A 21,287-nucleotide genomic window follows, 5' to 3' on the forward strand; every position below is an offset into this window, starting at 1 on the left:
GGAAGGTAAGAAGATAAATGGGAGGAGAGTATAGAAGTGGGAAAAGGCAGAGGTGCAGCAGTTGGTTTTTATGGCGGCTCTGCTCAACCTGCGTTGAGTGAGTTTGATGGCAGTTATGCTGATGATGAAGTTAAGCTGGACAGGCTGGAACAGGCTCATGAATTTATAAAGCTTTATATATATATATATATATATATATATATATATATATATATATATATATATATATTTGTTCAAGCAAGAACTTTGTTTTTGAAAACTGTAGAAGAATAGCTTTTGGAACAGCTGACTATTTTGCTGTGAATAGAGCTAAAACGAATATTGTAAATGGCTCTCATTTCTCCAAATCAAACTCCGTATCATTTTTAATGACCTCTCAAAATTATTCCACCCCTTCTTGACAAGCATCTTTAGTACATAGTGGAGCACTCTTTTGCTGTTATGACCTGCTGCAGATGTGATTCATAGCCAGACATAATCTCCTGGCTGAGTTCCTGAGGAAGTTTAGCTCATGCCTTATGGGCTGAAGCCTCCAGCTCAATTTTCTTAGCCTGTGATAGCCAAATTCTCAAAAAGTCAGGCAAAAGTCAGGCAACTATGGCCATTCTATTCTCTTCCAGGACTTACCTTTAAAGTCTTCGAACTTTAGCATATTAAAATCATCATTGTCCTGCTTGGAGTTCCAATGAAGCCTAAGCTTCAGCTTCCTCACAGACACATCATTCTCCCCCTAGATTTTCTAATATTGATTTTTCCCCTCTTCACATTGAACATTTCCTGTCCCACAGGAAGCCAAACAGAATGAGTGTCACTGACTTCAGTGTAGGCGTGCATCTCTACTCTGCCTTATTCCTCCTTTTCAAACATAACTATTATCCATTCACCTGAAAGTTTGAACTTTATCACCCCATAGAAAAAATCCAAACTTTTTTTTGGTCTATTTGTTTAGATATGAGCAAATTAGAGTTGATTTTTCTTTTACTTTTGGGTCAGTTGTAGTGCATATCTTAGACTTCAAGCATGGAGAGATTGTTTTGTATGCATCTTACTATGGGAGCTGAAAGCTCAATGGCTGTTGCCATAAAATATTTCTGCAGGTCTTTTTTAGTCAGTTTAGGGTTCTGACCAACCCCCTCCTTGAGACTTGGTGGTATCTGTTGTTAACGTCAGCTTTTTGCCACATCCAGATAGCTTAGCCATGTTCTTTAATTTAAAATTTGTTTACCACAAATCCAGCTGTATCTCTAGAAAAATGCAGGGTCTTCAGTATTTTAATGTCCTTTGTCTCACTTGTGTGAGGCAATGATATCAGTGAACAAATGTGGACAATTCACTTGACTTAGCCATGTTTCTAACATGCAATGAAATATCACTTTCAGAAGTAATGGTATCTGAGAGGCTCCATCTTAAGCTCCCCTGATGCATCTAATCAATGCTGTATCTTCATTGATTGTTTAAAGCATGCCTAATGTCACCTATGAATTGTTCATCTGTGCTTTTATGAAGAATTATATTAGAGGTTAAATACAATAATTTTGAGACTGCAATCTCAAAATTGCAGTCTCAATTTTAAGGAGGGTTTAGTTTTGAATTGATCCGTATTTGGCTTATACAAAACAACCTCTCGGTATCCCAATATTTATCTTCTTGTTTGTATATTAGGCACAGGTATAACTTAAACATTTTTAATTTTTTCGTGCAATTATTATTTTTTCTTTAATTTTAGGTTAGATCAGGGGTGGGACAGATTGAACAAAATAAACATAGCATCAGGTAGAAAATACATCAATTATTCATGTAAATGCATAAACTACAATATTTGCTTGGTGTGAATAGGATAACTTTGTATTCAGAAATGTCTGATCTTTATATTTAAGATAAAGTGTAGCATGCACATGATGTGTTGTATTTACATCAATCTCCCAAAAAATACATAAAAAGTTTTAAATTCACAACATGGATTCCATGATCCAAGATTCGTAGTAAAGACTTTTTCAAAGTGTAAACAATGTTTACTCTTCCATTTCACACTACAAACAATTTGTGTGATGTAATATCAGTTCATTGAACAGGCTGGTGTTTCACACTTCTGGAGTGCTGTTTTTAGATTTTGAATATATAGTTGTCTGTGGGTCTCTGTGTGTGACCTTTATTAGTGTCTGGAGGTTATTGGCCCTCTGTCATCACTTTGTAAAGAGGAGCGCTAATTAAAGGAGTTCCAGTTGACCATTATGTGACAATGGAAGGAAGAGATTGCCTTTCAGCTCGGCGACCAATGCAGAAACTTCCTCCTCCTCCTGTCGAATAAAAGAGTCTGATACAGAAAGCGATGAATGCCTAAACCAAACAAAGGCTCTTTAAAAGACTGTCGCCATGCTATCTGATATCTCCTGCACCAGCACTCCTTTGAATAAATCTTTTTCACTGAAGCAGGGAGAAGGAAATTAAAAGCTGACATTTAAAAGGCTGCTGCTAGGGCTCAAGGCCCCCAGGATCAATACCAAGGTATCTTAGAAGTTTCCCCACATATTAGCTCATGTTTCCACAGGGCATCACAGACCAACTAAAATGAAACCAAAATCACTTTTTGGAATATTACTGTTTTGTAAATATTCAGTGGAGGTGAGTGAAAGCTGACTGAGTTGGGTAAAAGTGCCAGGGCGTGTCTTCTGTTTCTGCGCCTGTGTGTTTAGAGGCTCTCCTCTTTCCTGCATCAGCACCTTGAGTTGACATTGTTCATTGGGGATTATAAGTACTGTCAACAGCATCATACTGGAGAGAGAAAGAGAGGAGGAATCAGAGTAAGAGTAAACAAGAATAGTAAGGTGTGGGGTTGTCTGTAGGGGGAGTGAAAGGGTTACTTTAAGCAACATTCCTGAGATTTTTGTACTGGGTGACATTGTCAGCTTGCGACTTTGTGAACAGGTTGTCAACTCATGTGTAGCAGCCTTACTCAAGGTCATTTATGTTCTCCCAAAGGAGTTATGGCTGTCCCCTTTTTCCCTGACATGCAAACATGTGTCCCGCCCTACACATATGAGACTATGACCTCCGTCCTCTCCCACAGCTCCTCAAACTTTCCCTCTCTGCAGCCTTGTCACAAAGTTACCCTCACCTATTGTTGCCTTGTAACCTTTCTCTGTGTAGCCCTGCTTTAAAAGAGCTTAGCCACAGCTGAGCCAATACCAATACCAGTACTGGGTGTTGCCTGCTACGAATAAAAGAGCTCTGGTTCCTACACTACTGCTAGAATAAATAGGCAGCACTTTAAGGGCTCATAATCAGTTTAAGTGGTCTTCTTACCTAATGCACTATTATGCATGAGATCATGAGCACCAAACAGGAATATAAAAAACCTGCCATTAAAGAGCTTATTAAATTATTTTACTATATCTCACAGTAGCAATCATTCTGTTTCTACGTCTGTCTTTTGCTTTGAATCTATGTGTTTCTGAGGCTACTTAGGGCTTTAGCTTGTAAGGTAATCCCTCGTACTTTGGAGGATGGGCACGATGTGCGTCAGTGATCAAACTGATCAAAGACAACAAGACAAGAACAGGCAGAGCTGTCAGCAGCCATCAGCCTGTCTGTATCTGATTGTTATGGACAGAGCTGACAGATCTACTAGCTGGTGTTATGAAATCAGAGAGCAGGTGAAAGGAATTGGTAAACTAAACTGAGCAGTTACTGGTAGAGATGCTCTGTTTTTTTTTTTTTTTGTGGTTTAAACTCCTTTTATTGAAAAGACAACCTGTTGAAGTGACCATAGTTTTTATCCAGCTTTGTTGAAGTAATGCGTAGCAGCCTCTCCCTGTCCTTTTACTGCCCACTGCTGGTCGGCTGACTGAAATTTACAGCTTTATTTGCTTACAAGAAAAAAAAATATGTCCCTGTTTGGAAATCTTTCTGATTATGCATAATACAGTCAGTTTTTGATGTAAAGAAGCAGCTCCATTTTATTTGGACTACAATGTTTGGAAACAAAGGAGGAGAAATATGCAAGCTGGATATCAGAGCTCATAGCCTCACCAGTTAATGGCCTGTTACACTTGTTCTACTTGTGTTGGTTCATAAAGAGCAAAAATTCAAAACAAACACTTGAACACAGTAAATTATAAATTATTTTAGACATAGTAAGAATAATTGTTTATTTTCAATTGCAAACAAAACAGATTCTGTTTTTCTTTTATATTTTGTTATACTGTGATACCTTGGTAGTTTTGTCTGGTTATTGTATGATAAGAATCTCGTACTGGGAAATGCCTCCTTTCCCTTGTCATGAAAATTATACCAGCTTTTAAGTATAAACTTTGTATTTACTATTTTTTAGAATGAAAGAGGTCTGGAAAATAAAGATTGTTAGAAAACATTCCCTTTTCCCCTCAGAGCTTGTTTGTGTTGTACAGAGCTTGAACCTTTCACACCTTTCCTTTGGCGAGAGAACAGTTCAACTCAGAGCCACACAGAGACAAACACACACGCACACACACACACACACACGCACGCACACACACACACACACACACACACACGCACACACACACTCTCTGTTCTAAGTTTAATTTAAAAACACCAGTCATCCTTGTTTCTCCATTCTGAGAGAAAACTGATGCACCTTAGAAAAACGGCACACCCATAAAGATGCAGCCAATCTGTGATATAGTAATATTGTTATATACTCTGGTATCAAAGCAAGTGTTTTGCTTTGAACCACTTTATTAAAAACTCTGCTTAATGCGATTTGTGCAGGAATAAACTGAAACTCTACATGTACGTCAATATGACTGTTATATCAATATAAATTCAGTTTGTACTCACTGTTAGCATAGGGGTTAGGTTTATGCTTTTGGGCCTGACAAAATATTTTGACAGATGTCAAGATGGAGAAGACTCCAAAAGCGGAAGAGGTTGAGAGCAGTGTTTGCAAAATGAGAGTTCAGTTTTATTTCCGTAGAGTGAACATCTTCTACAAATATTCTCCTGCTGTCATTCCTGCAGCGCAGTGGTAATTTTTATAGTGTGTAGGAGGGAGATTGCTGGGACCAAGCTTCATTTCTGAGTATAAACAGCAGGGGCATCATGCATAAAAGGTTTCATAGCTAAAAGTTGGTGTAACTAGCTACACATTTTTATCAGTTCAACACATAAAAACACTCTGATGCATAAAACCGTGCACACACATGGCTGTGCACCTTTCCTTTATGCATCTCATTTTGTTTGAAATGTCAGCTGTAGGTGTTGCACCTTTATGAAGCTGTTTATGACCGTATATGATTGCCTATGCCATGTCCACCTTAACAATCATCAAATCTGACCTTCTTTTTCCAGTATCCAAATCTCTTAAGTATCTAGGACTTACATTTGACTCCTCATTAGGCTTTGGCACACACATCACAGTCATTTCCCGGTCCTGTTTCCAGAACATGAGATATGGTCTCCAGAGCCTGAGATTATTCATACTTTGATATTGTAGTGTTTTGACTATTATCATGTTGTTTTTGTCAGTCTGGATAGGCCACCGGTTTTATGTCTGCCAGGTGTCCAGAACGCAGCAGCCAGACTTCTCACTAAATTTAGTAAATACACTGAAATAACTCTGGTATTATACTCTCGACTTTGACTCACATTACAACAAACAATTACAGTAGATTGTCCTTTTTTGATACAGCGATGTGATGATATACTGTAATAACATCCTAAAATAGGGTTGTTACATTTGTCTCCGTTTTTGTTTGAAGCAATGTACAATCTAATTTTTATGTATCGAAGGAAGTAAACTTGCAAGTATTCAATTAGGGATTTTAAAAAGTTGTTTTGTCAGCATTTTTCCAATCTTGATACTTTTCTAACATAATCCCTCAAGGTTTATCTACATATTCATGCATTACGTTTTAGTATTTGGTTTAACTACATCCAGGAAGCCAAACACAGGATGGATATTAATCCAAACCGATTTTTCGGTTTTTAATGCAGTCTTGTCCCAAAGCAGTTACAATGACATTGTTTTATTGCCAGTTGCTGTAACTGGCAAGTCATGTTAAAGGTTAACAAGGAGGCCAGAGTTAGAAATCAGTGGCTTAATGTTTTAAATTAGATGTCTGGCCTTCCTTTAACCTTGATTTTTAGCTTAGATCAGACTTTTTTTTTAACTCTATGTAAAATGTTTCAAAAAGAAAACTGCAACTTGTAGAATGACTTTTTTTCCTCCTCCCTGTTGGCTTCGTAAGAAAGTATTTTGTGACTCACTGGTTTTGATCAGCTACCTCATTAATTCCCTGCAGATCCATTATAGTTAGTTTCTATCCTGAGAGATGTGAAATCTTATTCATTGCACAAACATCTTCCAAAGTTATAAATTTATGTTCATATAAGCAAAGTTGAATTCAAACTGATATTCATAACGGCACCAAGAGTGTATTTAGTAGTATTTGGTGTTAGTGTGTTAATAGCATGTGTGCATCGATGTTGTGACACCTGTTCCAGCATGACGCTCATCAGCGATGAGGACTACACAGGGTTTTGACACTCCCTGTCGATATGACAGCTCTGACAACATGGATGTTAATCTCTCCTAACTGCTTACAGCCTAATTAAATCTTCCAGAGCAGCACACATGTGCAAATCCATGCACACACATTAAATACATGTGAGAACTTCTAATTTGGTCCTGGTTGTGTATAATTTTTTTTTCCCTGTTCTCTAGAATTAGAGAACAGGATTATTAAAGCTTTATTATTAGAGCTAGTGTTCGACAAAAAGATGAAACCATTAAAGTTCTTGCTAAGTTAAATATACAATGTTTATACACACACCATTCTTCTGCAGTGATGGGTTTATATTGGTCACAAACCACTTTTCAGTTTCCATTGGGTCTTTTTTACTGTGTTTCTGGCTCTAATTGAAGGACGCCTTTTATTTGTAACATTTTCGTTTCGACATTAATTAAAACATGTTATAAATATTGCTTTTTAGTTGTATCTGACCAATATTAGTTTTTGAGAGAAGTTTTCTTTTATTTTGCAGATTGTGTATTGTTGTCCTTCAAATCATTCTAGCCCCTTTCACCCTTTTTGTGAGCTATTTCTCTGCTACTTTTCTGCTATTCCATCGAAAACTGTTTCCAGATATGATGGTGCTTGGACAGATCTCCTCTATTTCAACTTAACAACTCCAATTTGACATCAAGGTGCTTCGGTTTTCTTTGTGCTGTCCCGCCACATGTATCAGCTGAAAGACTTTAGCATGTGAAATTCACACTTAATTACAAGTCTATTCACTCCATTACTTTGTTGCCTTAGCTGTACCCAAACTCTGCGATTTCATCCCGACCCTTCTACAACTTCTCATCCACAAAAAGCAGTTTTCTTCCTGTGGACTAATACTTCTATTTTCATCTTGTTGTTTTTTTTTAAGAATTTCATGGGAATTCAAGAAGGAAAATAATCATAAATATTCTTAAATCTGAAAGGTAATCTAAGTTTAGATTTTCAAAATTTAAGTTATTGTAAGTTGACTCTGAAAGAGTCAACTGATCTGATCAATCCGAAATAAATCTCAGTTACCTCCTCCTAATATGTGATTAAACCACAATGAACAATGAATGCATGATTCAAATTACTGTAAATAATGTAAATAACACAGCAGGTATAAAATGACATACACCTGCCCATTTTATATATCATTTAACATATAAAATGACATATTTGTTTTGAATACCTTGCAAATGGCTTGTGCAAAAAACAACCAAAATGATTTAACCAAGAAATGGCAAAGAAAAAGTGGCAAAAATGACCACCAGATGCATCCACATAGGAAAATAGCCTGGTCCCTTCCTTCCATTTTTTTAGACCCACAAAGTTTGTGATTGTTTTTACTCTGCTTTGTTTACTTAAATTTATTCAAAGAACGACAGAATGACTGTGTATCTGGTGCTTCCTTTCTAAACACTTCACTTGTTTTTTGTCCTTAATGTCCTTCCACAGACCGAGGAACTCCATTTACTTCGAGTTTCTTCCCATAATAACTTTTCTCCCTTATTTATCTCTGTGCATCTGTTTTCTTATCTATTTGTCTGTTTGTATATTACTTTTTTTTTTACCTTACCACCTTTTCCCCCGCTTGACTGTTTGCCACCTTCGTTCCGTGTATCATTGTGCCTGTGATTCAGTCTTCTTTTTTTTTTCCTCCATCTTTGTCATCTGTCAAGAGTTGGCTCCCTCAGAGTTAAACAGGCTAAACAAAAAGATTACAAACAGTGGGTAGAGTGAATCTAAAGAGGAAGACAATTTGAATTTGTTGTGGATAAAGAATGAGGAAAGGGCTGTGCAGTCAAAGAAAGGCAGTGGAGTCAGAGTAAGGCTGTATTTGCCTGAGGGGAAAAGGCTGAAAAGTAGCTCTCTCAACAGATGTGCGGGGCAGTAAAGTGTAATTGAAATGCCAGCAGCAATGGTCTTATCTCCCTGCTACAGGAGCCTGCTGCCAGTCTCAACATCAGTTAGATGTCATTTTACCTAAGTCTGAATCAGCCTGCCACAATCCGCAATCCCCATTCCTCTGATGCTAGGCAGGAGAAAAAGGCAGAAATGGATGAGGGGGAGGAGAAGAAAAGGGAGGGAGAGACAGGGTGGGGGATTTTGTAATAGGATTTCAGTAGCACCCAGTTAACTTCCACCACCTGGACTTAGTTGGTAATTTGATATGCCCCATCAATAGGATTCATTTACACCACCGCGGCATTACCATTGCCATTTCTTTGACTGCTTAAAAAAAATATATAAATCGATTCATTTCTCCCCACACATTTCTACACTTGTCCTGATCCTAATCAAACTGGAGGTGGGAGGAAGGAAGTGAGGGAGATCTGTTCCAGAGTTTTCTAGCTATATACAAAGTCTTTACACCCAGAGGAGGGTTGCAGCCAGACGGCCATCCGCTGTGCTCCAGGCCAGGCTTTTTCTTTTTGGCCAGGTGACATCCCTATGGGGAGAACCATAATGTCCTCCCAGATTAAAGGCTGGCACTCCTGAGCTGCTGCCTTTTATCAGAAACTTTGCTTCCACAACATGGGATCATCTGTGGGACATTAAAGCTGACTTATTTCTAGAATGTAATCCTAACGTGCCATGATTTTTGTGCCAGCGGTTATTTTTGTGGTGGCAGTGACAACTACTCTACAACTCTACAGAGTTATAGAGTAGATTATAGAGTTATATTTTCTTTCAGGTACCACAAGTTGACATGAGTTGTAGCAAACTGAAAACAATAAAAAAAAATACTTCTGAACTATACTGTACCTTGTAAAAGTACTTGTACACAGTTTTCAGATTTTTACCAAATTAAAATCTGTGTTATGTTTAACGTGTTAATGGTTTTCTGCCACCTGCTTTTTTCTTGCCACACTTTATTTTAGAAAATTGATAGACTTGTGCTTATACAAACTCTCCTATCTGAGCTGAGGATCTCAGTAGGTCCTACAGAGTTACTATTTCCCTTATTACTGTTTCGGGATTATTCCTCTCCTCACCCGACTTGTCAGTTTAGGTGGAGTCCTGTGTTTTGGTATGTTGGTAGTTGTGCCATTCCCCCTCCACTTTCAGATATTAGATTGAGCAGAGCTACATGAGACATCGAAAGTTTTGAATATGATTTTATCACTTAACCCTGTTTTAAGTTTCTCCACAACTTTATCCCTCATCTGCCTGCTGTGTACCTTCATCTTCATGGGACCATTTGTTCAGTTTTGTTCTCAAATAAATCTCAGAGGTCTCACAGAACATGTGGATTTATAGGGAGATTAACAGACTTATAGATCTATCTTTAGTTATTCCATTATTTTCAAAGCCATCGGTTCAACTGTAAACTTTAGTCTTCTCAGAGTATAGAAGGTTGAAAACAAGTGCACACCAAACTTTTCAGGTCTCTGTGTGTAAAAATCTTCTAATACCATTAGTCACTTCCCACGACACAGAAGATTTGATACATTAGTGATTAGTTCTCATCAAATTAAAGTTTTGAGGCTGTATTTGAGTCGATTTCCAAACATGTTTTTACTACATTAGCTGAATTACTTTACACTTTAATTTGAAAATAATGCATTTTTAAATCATCTGTTAATTTATGTTTCATTTCAGCGGGTGATTTTCAATGTGGTTAACTTCTCAAAGACCAAGAGTCTCTACAGAGATGGCATGTCCCCTGTAGTCAAGTCTACCACTAGGCCAAAATGGTAAGTAAAAATGTTCATCTTACACATCTCACTTTGCATTTTGTAATTTTTATCTTTTTTAATAACTCACAAACAGAAGTTATGTCTTTTTATATTACTTTTTCCAACTTTGAAATATGTCTCTGAACTAGTTTACTCTCATGTTCCCTAACAAACACACACACACACACACAAAAGCTCACCTCATAGACCGAAACTTTAGCTTTCCAGATTGGATGCATCTGGGTGCATTAGCATGTGATCCTATGGTTTGGAGTCTGATGGCTGTCTGATGTAATAACGCTTGACTGATGGATGCAGAGATGTGTATGCACGCGTGAGAGTGAATGAATAGGTGGGGCAGGAGGGAATGGGCATGGTGCAGTGAGGTTGGGCACGGTGTCTGCCAAGCAGACTGGTGTATCCAGCGGGGCGGAGAACAAGGGAGCATGATGAAGTGTTGCCATCCAAGAGGAGCCCTGACATCTGTCATCGGTTGATGGAGGGCATCGGCAAAAGCGGCAGGCATCTGCCACCCTGAGCTGTGCACGTCTGCTGGCTTCATGCTCGCACCGACGATGGCGTGCCGGGTGCAGGCTAATAGGAAGAGACAATGGGCACGACACCGTAGTCAGGAAAAATGAACTGCTGTCTGCAGTACAGCACAGTGCAGCGTGGTGCATCTTAACTTAACCTCCTTGCTCTCTTTGTTTTCATTCCTTGTTTAGTTACAGCTGTCTGTTGTTTGCTCGTGCGGAGGTATGACTGTTTTCTTAGATTCAGTGTGTCTCCTTGTGTCTGCTTGCTCCATCAATTTATTCAGAGAATAGTATGCTTTGAATTTTGCTTTATCTTTCTGATGAAAGTAGTTGCTCTGATAGTTTGTTACAGAACCAGGAGTATGTCTATGTCATATGACATCTATGTACAATAAATCTCTATGAATATCTAAAGGCATCTGGAATATTCTTTCCCAACCTAGTTTCCTGGAATCTCCTATTTTATCCAGGCAATTTATCGTGCTGTTGATGTAATCATATTTGCTGATGGTGAAAGGACCGCTCCTTCTACTGCTGAAGTGCTTCTGTATAGAGGTCTGGTTCAGCTGTTGAGTTTGTGTGGAACAGAGACTGCAGCCTTAAAATTGCCCTGATTTTTACCAGTAAATCTATAACCTGAGTCTTTTACAGCAATTGCACTGTTTTGTTCTGACAAATGGCTTAAATTTCAGTGAAAAGTTTAACTGTAGCAAACTGTAAATTTTGCCGAGACACAGTTCTGTTTTATATGCTTTTGAAGCACAGCAGAGGTCCAGTCAGGGTCACAACTTGGACTTCTGTAGCGATGAAGTCTGATTAGATTACGTTGGATACAAAACATAGATTAATTTAAATCACTTCCAAGTCAGATCAAGCTTTTAAAATGTATTGATTTATGAATTATTAGTCTAAAATCTGTAAATATAACTCTGGGGTTTGTGATTAACTTGTACCTCTGAGTATAAATTCTACAACTTTACGAGTTGGCCGATAAGTATGACTTTGACAAGCCCATTTACTTTTTACATATAAAGATGGAAACCAAAATCCCTACTTCAATTTATTAGGTTAATCAGTACTTTCTGTAAGTTTAGCACATTTTTTATGAACCCATCTGTGTGTTCTTTTAGGGTGCATTCACACCAGCCCGGAATTAGAGTCTTGAATCAGACTCTAATTCGTTTGTCTAGAAAGTTTGATTTGTTTAGGTGGTGGTGAGAATATAAATTTGAATTACAAAACGGACTAAAAAAGTGAACTCTGATCCGCCTAAAAACCTATGTCTTGATAGGAGAGTACATACTCTCCCTACCTGTTGAAAGCACCTTAGCATATTAAATTGCAATTTATGTTCTTAATCCTTTCATATAAACCCTAATATGTTTAAAGATCCATGCTTTCTGGGTTCATGTCTCTTTATTTTCTTATGTAGATGTAGTAGAAGCTAACATCGCTGACACCTGACTCTGTTTTCCTCCAAAGGCTAAACTAGTGTTAACCACTCCTCTCGGCACCATGCCATCGAAGGGGCAAAAAGTCTCTTGCACTTGTAAAGCTATTTTCAACTGTTTCTAGGCTTCCAAGACCGCAGCTGTCATTGTGTGTGTCCTCAGAAAGTGGTCAAGATGCTTTTAACACAACCTCCTCTATTTGACTTTCTATGAGCACAACAAAGCACAGACAGCTCCCTAAACTAGCAATCTTCTTTTTGACAGTTACAGATATGGAAGAAATAAAAGTGGCAGAGTGGAGAGCTTCACCTGTCTGGTCCAAACTCACACAGCTTAGGTTCGGGGGGGGGGAACGAAGAAGAGAGGGAGGGAAGCTGAGACGTCGAGACAGACATGGAGGTTGGAGGAGAAAAACACAAAAAAACAAGACAGAGATTAGAGACAGGTAGACACCGAGAAGAGAAGTGGAGAGAGTGAGCAGCAAGACATTGCTCCCCACCGCCCACCAGCCTTATGTCTGTTTTTATCAAAAGGATCGTCAGTTTTAGCTAAGGAGATGAAGCCTTTATCTCCCCATGCAGGTGCCTTATGTCCTGGGGCTCCGGATTCGTTTGGTGCTGGAGGCTGCAGAGCTCGACTGGCCTTGGCAAAGCTGGGCATCTCGGAGAGAGACAACTGCCAGATTACAGTCCACTGGGACATTCACTGCTACAGGTGGAGGGATCTATCGTTTATCCCTCACTCAATCCCCTTTTTCCTTCAGTCCATCCCTTCATGACTTTTCTAGCCAGGAGACACCGGAAGCCCGTATCATCCCACATTATAGCACAGCTGCAGGCTGAATGTTTGATAAGAAAAAGATTTACAGGCAAAGAATGAATTACTTTCTGAACTTTGCAACAAATTAATGATGAAGTTGTCATGAGCAGATAACTAAACTCATCTCAAGGTTTTTTTTTTATTCTGCGCTGTGGAAAAGAAAAACTGACAACCGCAATATAGGAACAGCTGGATGCAAGCAGAGCTGTTACTTTGCACCAACATTAGTACCATATTCATTATTCATTGTGACTTCTAAAAATACCAATCGGCACTAGAAACTGGGAATTGACTTAACATTCAGAGTGAAAAAGTGTGAGTGTTTGAGTCAGAGAAAAGAGAGAAAACCATATTTTCTTGTACTAGTCTGTCGAACACAACAGCCCCCTCGGTGACAGTAAGTGCCAACCGAGCTCCCTGCGGTCTCCTTGTTGTTAGACTGCTAGAGCAAAGAATTGCTCAGGATCTTTATTTTCCGAGATAAGCTAATTAGAAAGTCAGGGAGTGTGGTGTAATGCAGCTGTTGGAGGCCGGAATGCTGTGACTGGGATAATGGCCAGCAAGGTTGCACGAGACTGCATCAACCATTAAAGACAAGGGAAAAGTGTGATAGAATTTGTACAAATAGGCTGTAATAATGGGTTGTTTTATTAGTTTGTGTGCAAAAGATTGAACAAACCATTTAAAAATTGATAAGTTTTGCTTTAATGCTTATGCAGGCACTGTACATGGTGAATCAGCTAATAAAATGCATGTTAGCATCTAGATGTGGTTGGTGAAAGTGAGCATTAGATTGGGGAAGGGAAAGAATTTAAGTGACTCCGCATGGGCCATGGTTGTTGATACCAGACTGGTCAGTGTTTCAGAAACTGCTGGTATACTGGGATCTTAATAAGCAACCATTTCAGTTTTGTTTGGCAAAAAGAAAACATCCAATGAGTGATATTTGTGTGCAAGAAAGTACCTTGGCGATGTTGGTGGACAAAAGGCAGACTGGTTCAGGATGATAAAATGGTCCACAGTAGCTCAAATCACCAGCCATTACAAACAAGATATCCATTATTTTATCTCTGAGCGCACAATATGTGGAAACTCAAGCAAATGGGCTTGTGCAGCAGAACACTACACCGGATACCACTCCTGTCTGCTAAGAACAGGAAATTAAAGCTGCAATTTGTGCAGGCTGATCATATAAGTTTTATGGTTAATCTAACTGACTTCAACTAAATGCAGCAATCGACTCATTTACACTTTGTGTGTTTTTAAACCTTTTAGAAAAGCACTCTATTTAAACCTTTAGAAAAATGTAAACCCTACTTGCTAATTTAATTACAAAGAGGACATTTGCAATAATTTCTATATCAAACACACTGATTTGGAGTGTCTCCTTTAATTAACTTTTCACTTTTTTGTTTAGTCTGTAGGTGTGTGGGTAAAAATAGCTTCACCTCTAACTGAGCTAACGGATGAACAGTCAGAGACGGGTGGGGTGGGGGGGATTAGTTGCCAAACATTGCTTCTAAAGTTGGAACCAACCAACCTTGATGAAGGGTAAATCTGTTTTTTCCCTTGCACTTTATTATGGGGCACAACAAATAAAACCAAATACAGGTTTTTTTTGTTTATTTTACGAGCAGCTGTGCACAGCTGCTTGTCTGACACACACATACAGTCAGTCAATCAGTGAGTCAGTCTGGTAGCTTTTGCATCTCGACTGAAATCCCTCCTGTAAGCAGGTGATGCAACAGCAAAGTGAAATTCTATTTGGAAGTGTCTGCCTCCCCATCGAGGTGCATGTTTGCAGTAATTGTTCTGTCAATCAGAAATGCTCCGTCCTGTGTTTTTATTTTTTATTTTCTGACTTGCCACCTGTTAAGTCCTGGCAGAGGGAGAGGTGAGACAGAGGTGAGAGGAAGACGCTGGATATGTCCGCTGGTCTGTGTGATTCTTCCTGCTCATGTTTTAGGTTGCTAAGGTGTGTGTGTGTGTATGTGTGACTCAGTGAATTCAGTGATTGTTTATATGTTCAAATATGCAACTTTAGCATTAATTTTTAGTTATTCCTTATGCAGTTTATTAAACTTGATGTTACAAGTTTGTTTTATTCAATCATGGATTGTAAAGGTGCTACGAATAAACAGTCCAGATATTTTAGCCAGTCTGGTTAGGCTGTATACCTAACCAGGAAAATATAATAAAAATATAGCATCTGCAATTATTTTACTTTGCTTAATGAAACTAAACTTGACTGCAGATTTGATGTTTTATTTTGTTTTTCAAAAGAGGAACTTCTGACTAATCAGAGTTTAGCAGAAAGTAGATCAGAAGTAAATTGTAGTTGTAGTTGATAATAAATCAAACACCTTTACACATGGACACACAAAAATAGTAAACTCTCTGGAAATATCAAACAATTTAAAATATGTCTGTGGCATTTTACAGTATGTTATCTTTTGAAAAGTTAAACAACTCTAAAAGGTTTTTTATGCTTAAAATGTAGTGAATTGGTTTCCTTTGTCATTCACAGAGGAGTCTCTGATCTGGTAAAATATGAAATTGCATTGTTTACCTGCAAGGGCGGTGAATGGAAAATAGATTTTTGATGTTACTTCAGTACTTTGTGTGTCAATGGCAAAACATTTTCCACAGAAATGTTCTCATGCCCAGCAGTAGGCCGCTCGCATCTTCAGGGAAGAAACAAAACTCACCTTTGATTAAAGAAATCCAAATGGATGTGAACTTGATTCATGGTGATAATTTATGTGGAAAAGTTTGCTAATGTCATGATGTTATTATTATCATCTCTGTCTCTGTTGTGACTTTTTAAGTTTCAAAACAGTAGTCTTATACAGTCAAAAATATTTTCTTAAAATCCAAAAAGTTGGGTTTAGTTCTATAGTACCAATTGAGAATGGATCTTTTCCCGAGACACCTTTTGGCACATATAGGTCCCATTCATAGCCAGATATGTAGCATCTAATTTGCTCAATTTAAAAAAAATTTAAATCAGATTTATTCCAAATGAAGCAAACAATATAATTATATTGATGGGATGATTATGAATCTTAAGAACTGGGACTTGTGTATCATCTTCACTTTTAGAATGTCCAAAATGTAGCTAACATATCAGCCCTTTTTAATAAAGGCAATTGTCTGAATAATAATCATACAGTTTATTATGGAAATATGTCATAAAAGTGGTCAAACAAAAAACAAAACCTCATTCAGCACAGCAGATGAACCAGATCTCCTTGTATTTGTTGTATGTTTTACTCATACGGCTTGAAGTGGCGGAAGAAAATTGCACTTGTCAGCCTCAAAGAAACCTCTTATCCTATACCGCACGCCTCCCTTCCTCCAACTGCAGCAGTGCTGAGCAGAGCCATCTGACTCTGAACATGGGCAGTGTGTGATGATGGTGAGGGAGATGATTTCTCTCCATGGGATGGAGTGTCAGGCAGCAAATTGAAGACGAACAAAATGTAAAGGTTGTATGATAACTACAGCAGACCTCGCAAACTCCTCCTAAGGTTCGGCACGCATCTCGCTCGGCTCCTCGCCTGCCGCTGAGCCACTTGCACAATTAACTGTGTGCCATGCCTTTTAATAATAGACATTTTAATTGCCGACAAATGAAGAGTGATGTAAAATAGCTAATAGCTTGTGCTAATTAATAGGGGAATTGAACGCTTGTTAATTAAGGGCAAACAGGACAAGGACCGTCTCGGTTAATTTGAGCAATAAAACCGAGACGAACGACTGATTTCTTAACAGATCCTCTGCAGAAAAACACCAAGCGACCCTCCACCCTATTGTCTGAAAACACTCGTGGTCTCAATTCTTGCCTTTACCTCTCTGTCCTTTGGTTGGATTTTGAGACACATGCATAATCTAAGCATACACAGAAGTAATATAAACGAGAATGGCCTGGCCTCCTGCATATGACTCCCAAAAGATAAGAGGAAATGAAACAAATCCTACCTATATGGTGTCCTCTGAATGTAATAAAGGCTATTAGCCACAAGTGTTTTGGTGGTATAATAAAACGCTTGATTTGTTTTCATGTCTAGCTGATAATTTAAACAGAAACCAATTTCTGTTCATATTTAGGACCCGTTCTGCTTCAGTTATGTCTTTGTTTCCTCAGCTTTCTTGAGCTGGCCTTGGAACTGAACCTTAAAACCAGTTTACTGTCTTTTCATACCCGTCTTTCTCTGTTCAAAAGCTTTACTGCCATGTTGTTCTGAAACACATTTATTACACCTGCAGTCAAATGTGCCTCAGGCCTCCATTTCAATGAGACCTGAGATAATTTCAAAGGGGCTCAATGCTTTCTTGATTTCATTTAGCAGTGGAAACTTTAACAATCATGTGAATCTTTTTGAGATTTCATTTTAGATGCTAAAATTAAAGAAATATGATGTTCCCTCCCAATCACCATTGTCTAATGGAGAAGTGGACTTTTTTTTTCCAAACTAAAGTAAGGACAGAAGTAAATGAAGGTAATGACTATGGCTTTCAAGCATCTATACCCTTTTAATCTTTTAACATTTAGTCACATTACAACCACAAACTTCTGCTTCAAAAACAATAAGGACAGGGAACCTGGTCAGTTGGATCAAACTAAATACAGGGAAGTCCTTAAAGAAAACCTGTTGGGGGCTCCGAAACACCTGGGATGGGTGTTTTGGAACAACTGTTGTTGTTCATCTTCCAGAACAACAGCAGTCAGAAACATACAGCCAACAGCTACATTTCCAGAGCTACAATGCATTACTTTAAACCAATTGTTTTGAAACATCGAAATATGTATGGCTGTTAGAGACATGCCTAAAACGTCATGTGGTTCTGTAAAAATATTAACTCAGAGAGGCTGAGCAAAAAGGCAGGCTGCACTTTTCAGATTTGCATTTGCTAATTGGAAAGCCAAATTAGACTCCACTTTGTGTTGGTCTATAACATAAATAAGTTGCATTTGGCTTTGTGGTTAAAATATGTTTGAGATGGACTTTATAAACACGCTGTATATATTACTGCCTTTTCATCTTAAAGGAACTGACTGGAATTAAGAAAAAGTAGACAATATCAAAATGTTCACATTCGTGTCGTTGTTTAAAGAGTTGAGAGAAAAGAACTGTTCTTTAATATGAAAGGCCACTTTTCTGTTTCCATTTCTCAATGCATTCTGCAAGTCTTTATTCTTTTAGGTAGAACAAATTAGGATAAAGAACAAGAGAGGGAGAAGCTCCAACTGCATCAGTCAACAGCTTGCACATTTTTCTTGTTCACAGAAACTCATTAGTATGCTGCCAGAGGTTGTGAAAGAGGATTATGTGGAGGAAATAATGGGACAAAATGTAGCAAATAGATTAATAATCTTCTGGCTGATAAGGATGCGAGGTGTGTCTGTGGGTGTGCACAACACCACATATGCCCAGTTTTGCAATGAAACAGTAAGTGTATCACGACAGAGAGGCACGTTGCCCCTGACTCTCCATTCAACCCACAAAATGACTTACCTGGACAGTTTTATGTTTGCCTGGAGGAGAATTAAAAAGCCACTTCATTTCCTCTTTTACAGGCTGGGTAGGCATGTCAGCACAGCCCTCCCTCTGAAAGCGCTCTAATCTAAATGCTTTTGTCAAGGGAGATTTGGTAGATTGCAGTAGGCAGAGGTACAAATTGGTTGTGTCATCTTATAATGAACTAGGTGAGGCGTTGCAGTTTTTCTGCAGCCAACAGCCTGATGATTACTATACTGTAAGTCCAAGCTGTCTTTAGTATTGCAGGCCTTCACCTTCACCTTCACCCCATCTTGTTCAGGAAGTCTGTTCTTATGAACTTGGCAAAATATTTTATCAGGGTAAGCCCAGTAAATCCAAACACATTTTACAGCTGCTTATTCTTGAGTTATGTTATACATAAACTACATAAGCTTCCATTATAAAACACCTGCCACTATTGTGTGATGAGTCCTTATATATATATTTTTTTTTTGTGCATGGTTCAAAAATCTAAGATCAAGAGCTCAAGGTCAGGTTGAACCCAACAGGTCAGGGGTATTGTGGTGGATCCTGTCAATTGGTGCTTTTAACACACAGTGGACACATCATACTGAATTGCACTGAGACAGAACAGGTCACTAGGTTTCAACGTTGGATGGTTTTGTTAAAAGCATACACACGTCTGAACAGAACAGGTTAGAAAACTATTTCTGGCCCACCTCACCTTGGAGTGTCGACCACGGAGCACATTGAATATGGTCTACCAAAATAACATTTTAAAGGTATTTTTTAAATTCATTTATTTATTTATTTTCAATGCAAGCCCTGCAAAGCCAATCTGTCACCTTTATGGACTGAAAACCAGCTGAGCCCTAAATAAATACTTATACATATGTTTGTTATAAACCTGTCACAGATTACAGAAGTGTTGTAAAGAAGTATTCAATGATTAAGATTATTTTGCAGAGAAAGCTAAATATCTGTGTTATTAATGCAATAAAACACAATTTCAATTCAAGTCAAACATATTTAATTGATTCATAAAGGGAAAGTAATTATTGTTGTATATGATCCAAGTTTATTCAGAACTGTTCAGAATAGTGATGGCTGTGGTCAAGAAGAATCTCCTGTAGTGGACAGTATTACAGCAAATCTCAGGAACCCTCTGACTGAAGATACTGTATACCAATCTGATCGAGAAGATGCGCTGGGTTGGATGTGATATTCTTCATTTTATAAAGAATCCCTCTTTGAGCAATCATTTCCAGAGGCTCCAGAACAGAGACAGCCTACTTTTTCAATTTGTTGAGCTTTTGAACTTGGACTGATGACATTACCTCACAGGTGATGGCAAATTACTCTTTTACTCTGACCTTTCTTTCAGACAACTTCACTGTTCCCTTCAGACTGTTGTCTTGGTGAAGTTTGGATTGTAGTTACACGATTATCCTAACATAACAGACTTAGTGTCACGATTGCTAGCTTGATGATTACATTCATAGAGAAAGTTGCATCACACATATGCAATATCCATTAACTGTCAATCCTTTGCCTTTATCAGGTTTCTTCTGCGCATGTTCATCTCTGGGTTTTCAAAAATACTTAAATCTGTGCCCTCCGCTTTGTTTTATTTGGTTGGGATGAGGAGGAGAGAACACAGGAGGAATGGGTAAATATTTTACTGAAACTGTTTTCCTGTCACTTTGACTTAAATTTTTCTAGGCCTTAAACAAGAAAGTAGTGAACTGGAGCGTAAATCTTGGGGAACTGAACCGCATCAAAACTCAGGACTGTAATTTAAATCCTGGCGCAGAGTTTGTCACCCTACATATTTTCCTGTTGTAACTGAGATGGAAGTATGACATATTGATAGAAGGATAATTTGTTTGCTTTCTCAGTCCTAGCAGGTGATACTAGCTATTTGCCCATGTCATGTATCCGATATAATGCCAAGTAAATTGCAGGTATTTCAAGTATCTAAAGTTTATTTGCAACAGATGTAGTATAAAATTGTAGCTATCACTGGAAGCTGAAGCTTTTGTGTGTTTGAAGATATTTATAGTGTTGATGTCTGAAAATGTCCATTGGACCATTTGCAAAATTGCCAAATAAATCCCCCCCTCCATTTCTGTCCAACTCACAATGCCAGATGAAAGCTTGACCTGACAGCACAAACTTTGAAGCCCCATAACAGCTAGTGTGTTCCTGTATAGAGCAATGCTACCCAAATTTGTGTGCCTGTATAGGTTTCCTTCTGCCTGGGTGGCTTTGGGTGTGTGCACATGGCTTGCTCTATAAATGCGTGCATGTGTTTGTACTTGCTTGTGTTTGTGTTTGTCAGCAAGTTTGTTGACAACACTGTAGGACATCAGGGTGGGTTTGCTCTGACTGCGAGGAAACAGTTCATCTGAATATAGATGGGTCCCATCTGGAGGCGGTTGGCTTTGGCCCTTTATAATTTTGTAAGCAGCTAAGCATCTGGGGCCCGCTAATGAAACCAAAGGCACAAGAAAAGGCCCTGGGCTACTGCAAGCTGCCTGTAGCTGTCAAAAATGTAAAACTGGGGATAGGGATAAGAGTGGAAAAATGGATGGAGGGAGGCATGAGCCAGGAGGAAGGAGTGTGTTGAGAATATTGGATATCTTAAAAAGACCTCGATGACTCCTGTGAGACAACATTCAAGAAACCCAAGTAGGCCATTAGAAAACTGAGCCATAAAACGAAGACAGTGGTGTCTTTATTGTGGCCCATTAACTTGGATGTTCATGTG

General features: G+C 38.5%; 1 protein-coding gene across 1 annotated transcript in view; it reads left to right on the forward strand.

The window, feature by feature from the left end:
• The window catches only part of agbl4 (ATP/GTP binding protein like 4), a 303,108-nt gene that overhangs the window by 109,466 nt on the left and 172,355 nt on the right, over nucleotides 1-21,287 (forward strand). Inside the window, exon 4 of the mRNA XM_023339872.1 lies at nucleotides 10,131-10,225. Within this exon, the coding sequence (XP_023195640.1) occupies nucleotides 10,131-10,225 (95 nt within the window). The remainder of the gene's footprint in view (nucleotides 1-10,130; nucleotides 10,226-21,287) is intronic.

The sequence above is a fragment of the Xiphophorus maculatus genome, chromosome 9, assembly GCF_002775205.1.
Source record: "Xiphophorus maculatus strain JP 163 A chromosome 9, X_maculatus-5.0-male, whole genome shotgun sequence".
Lineage (NCBI taxonomy): Eukaryota > Metazoa > Chordata > Actinopteri > Cyprinodontiformes > Poeciliidae > Xiphophorus > Xiphophorus maculatus.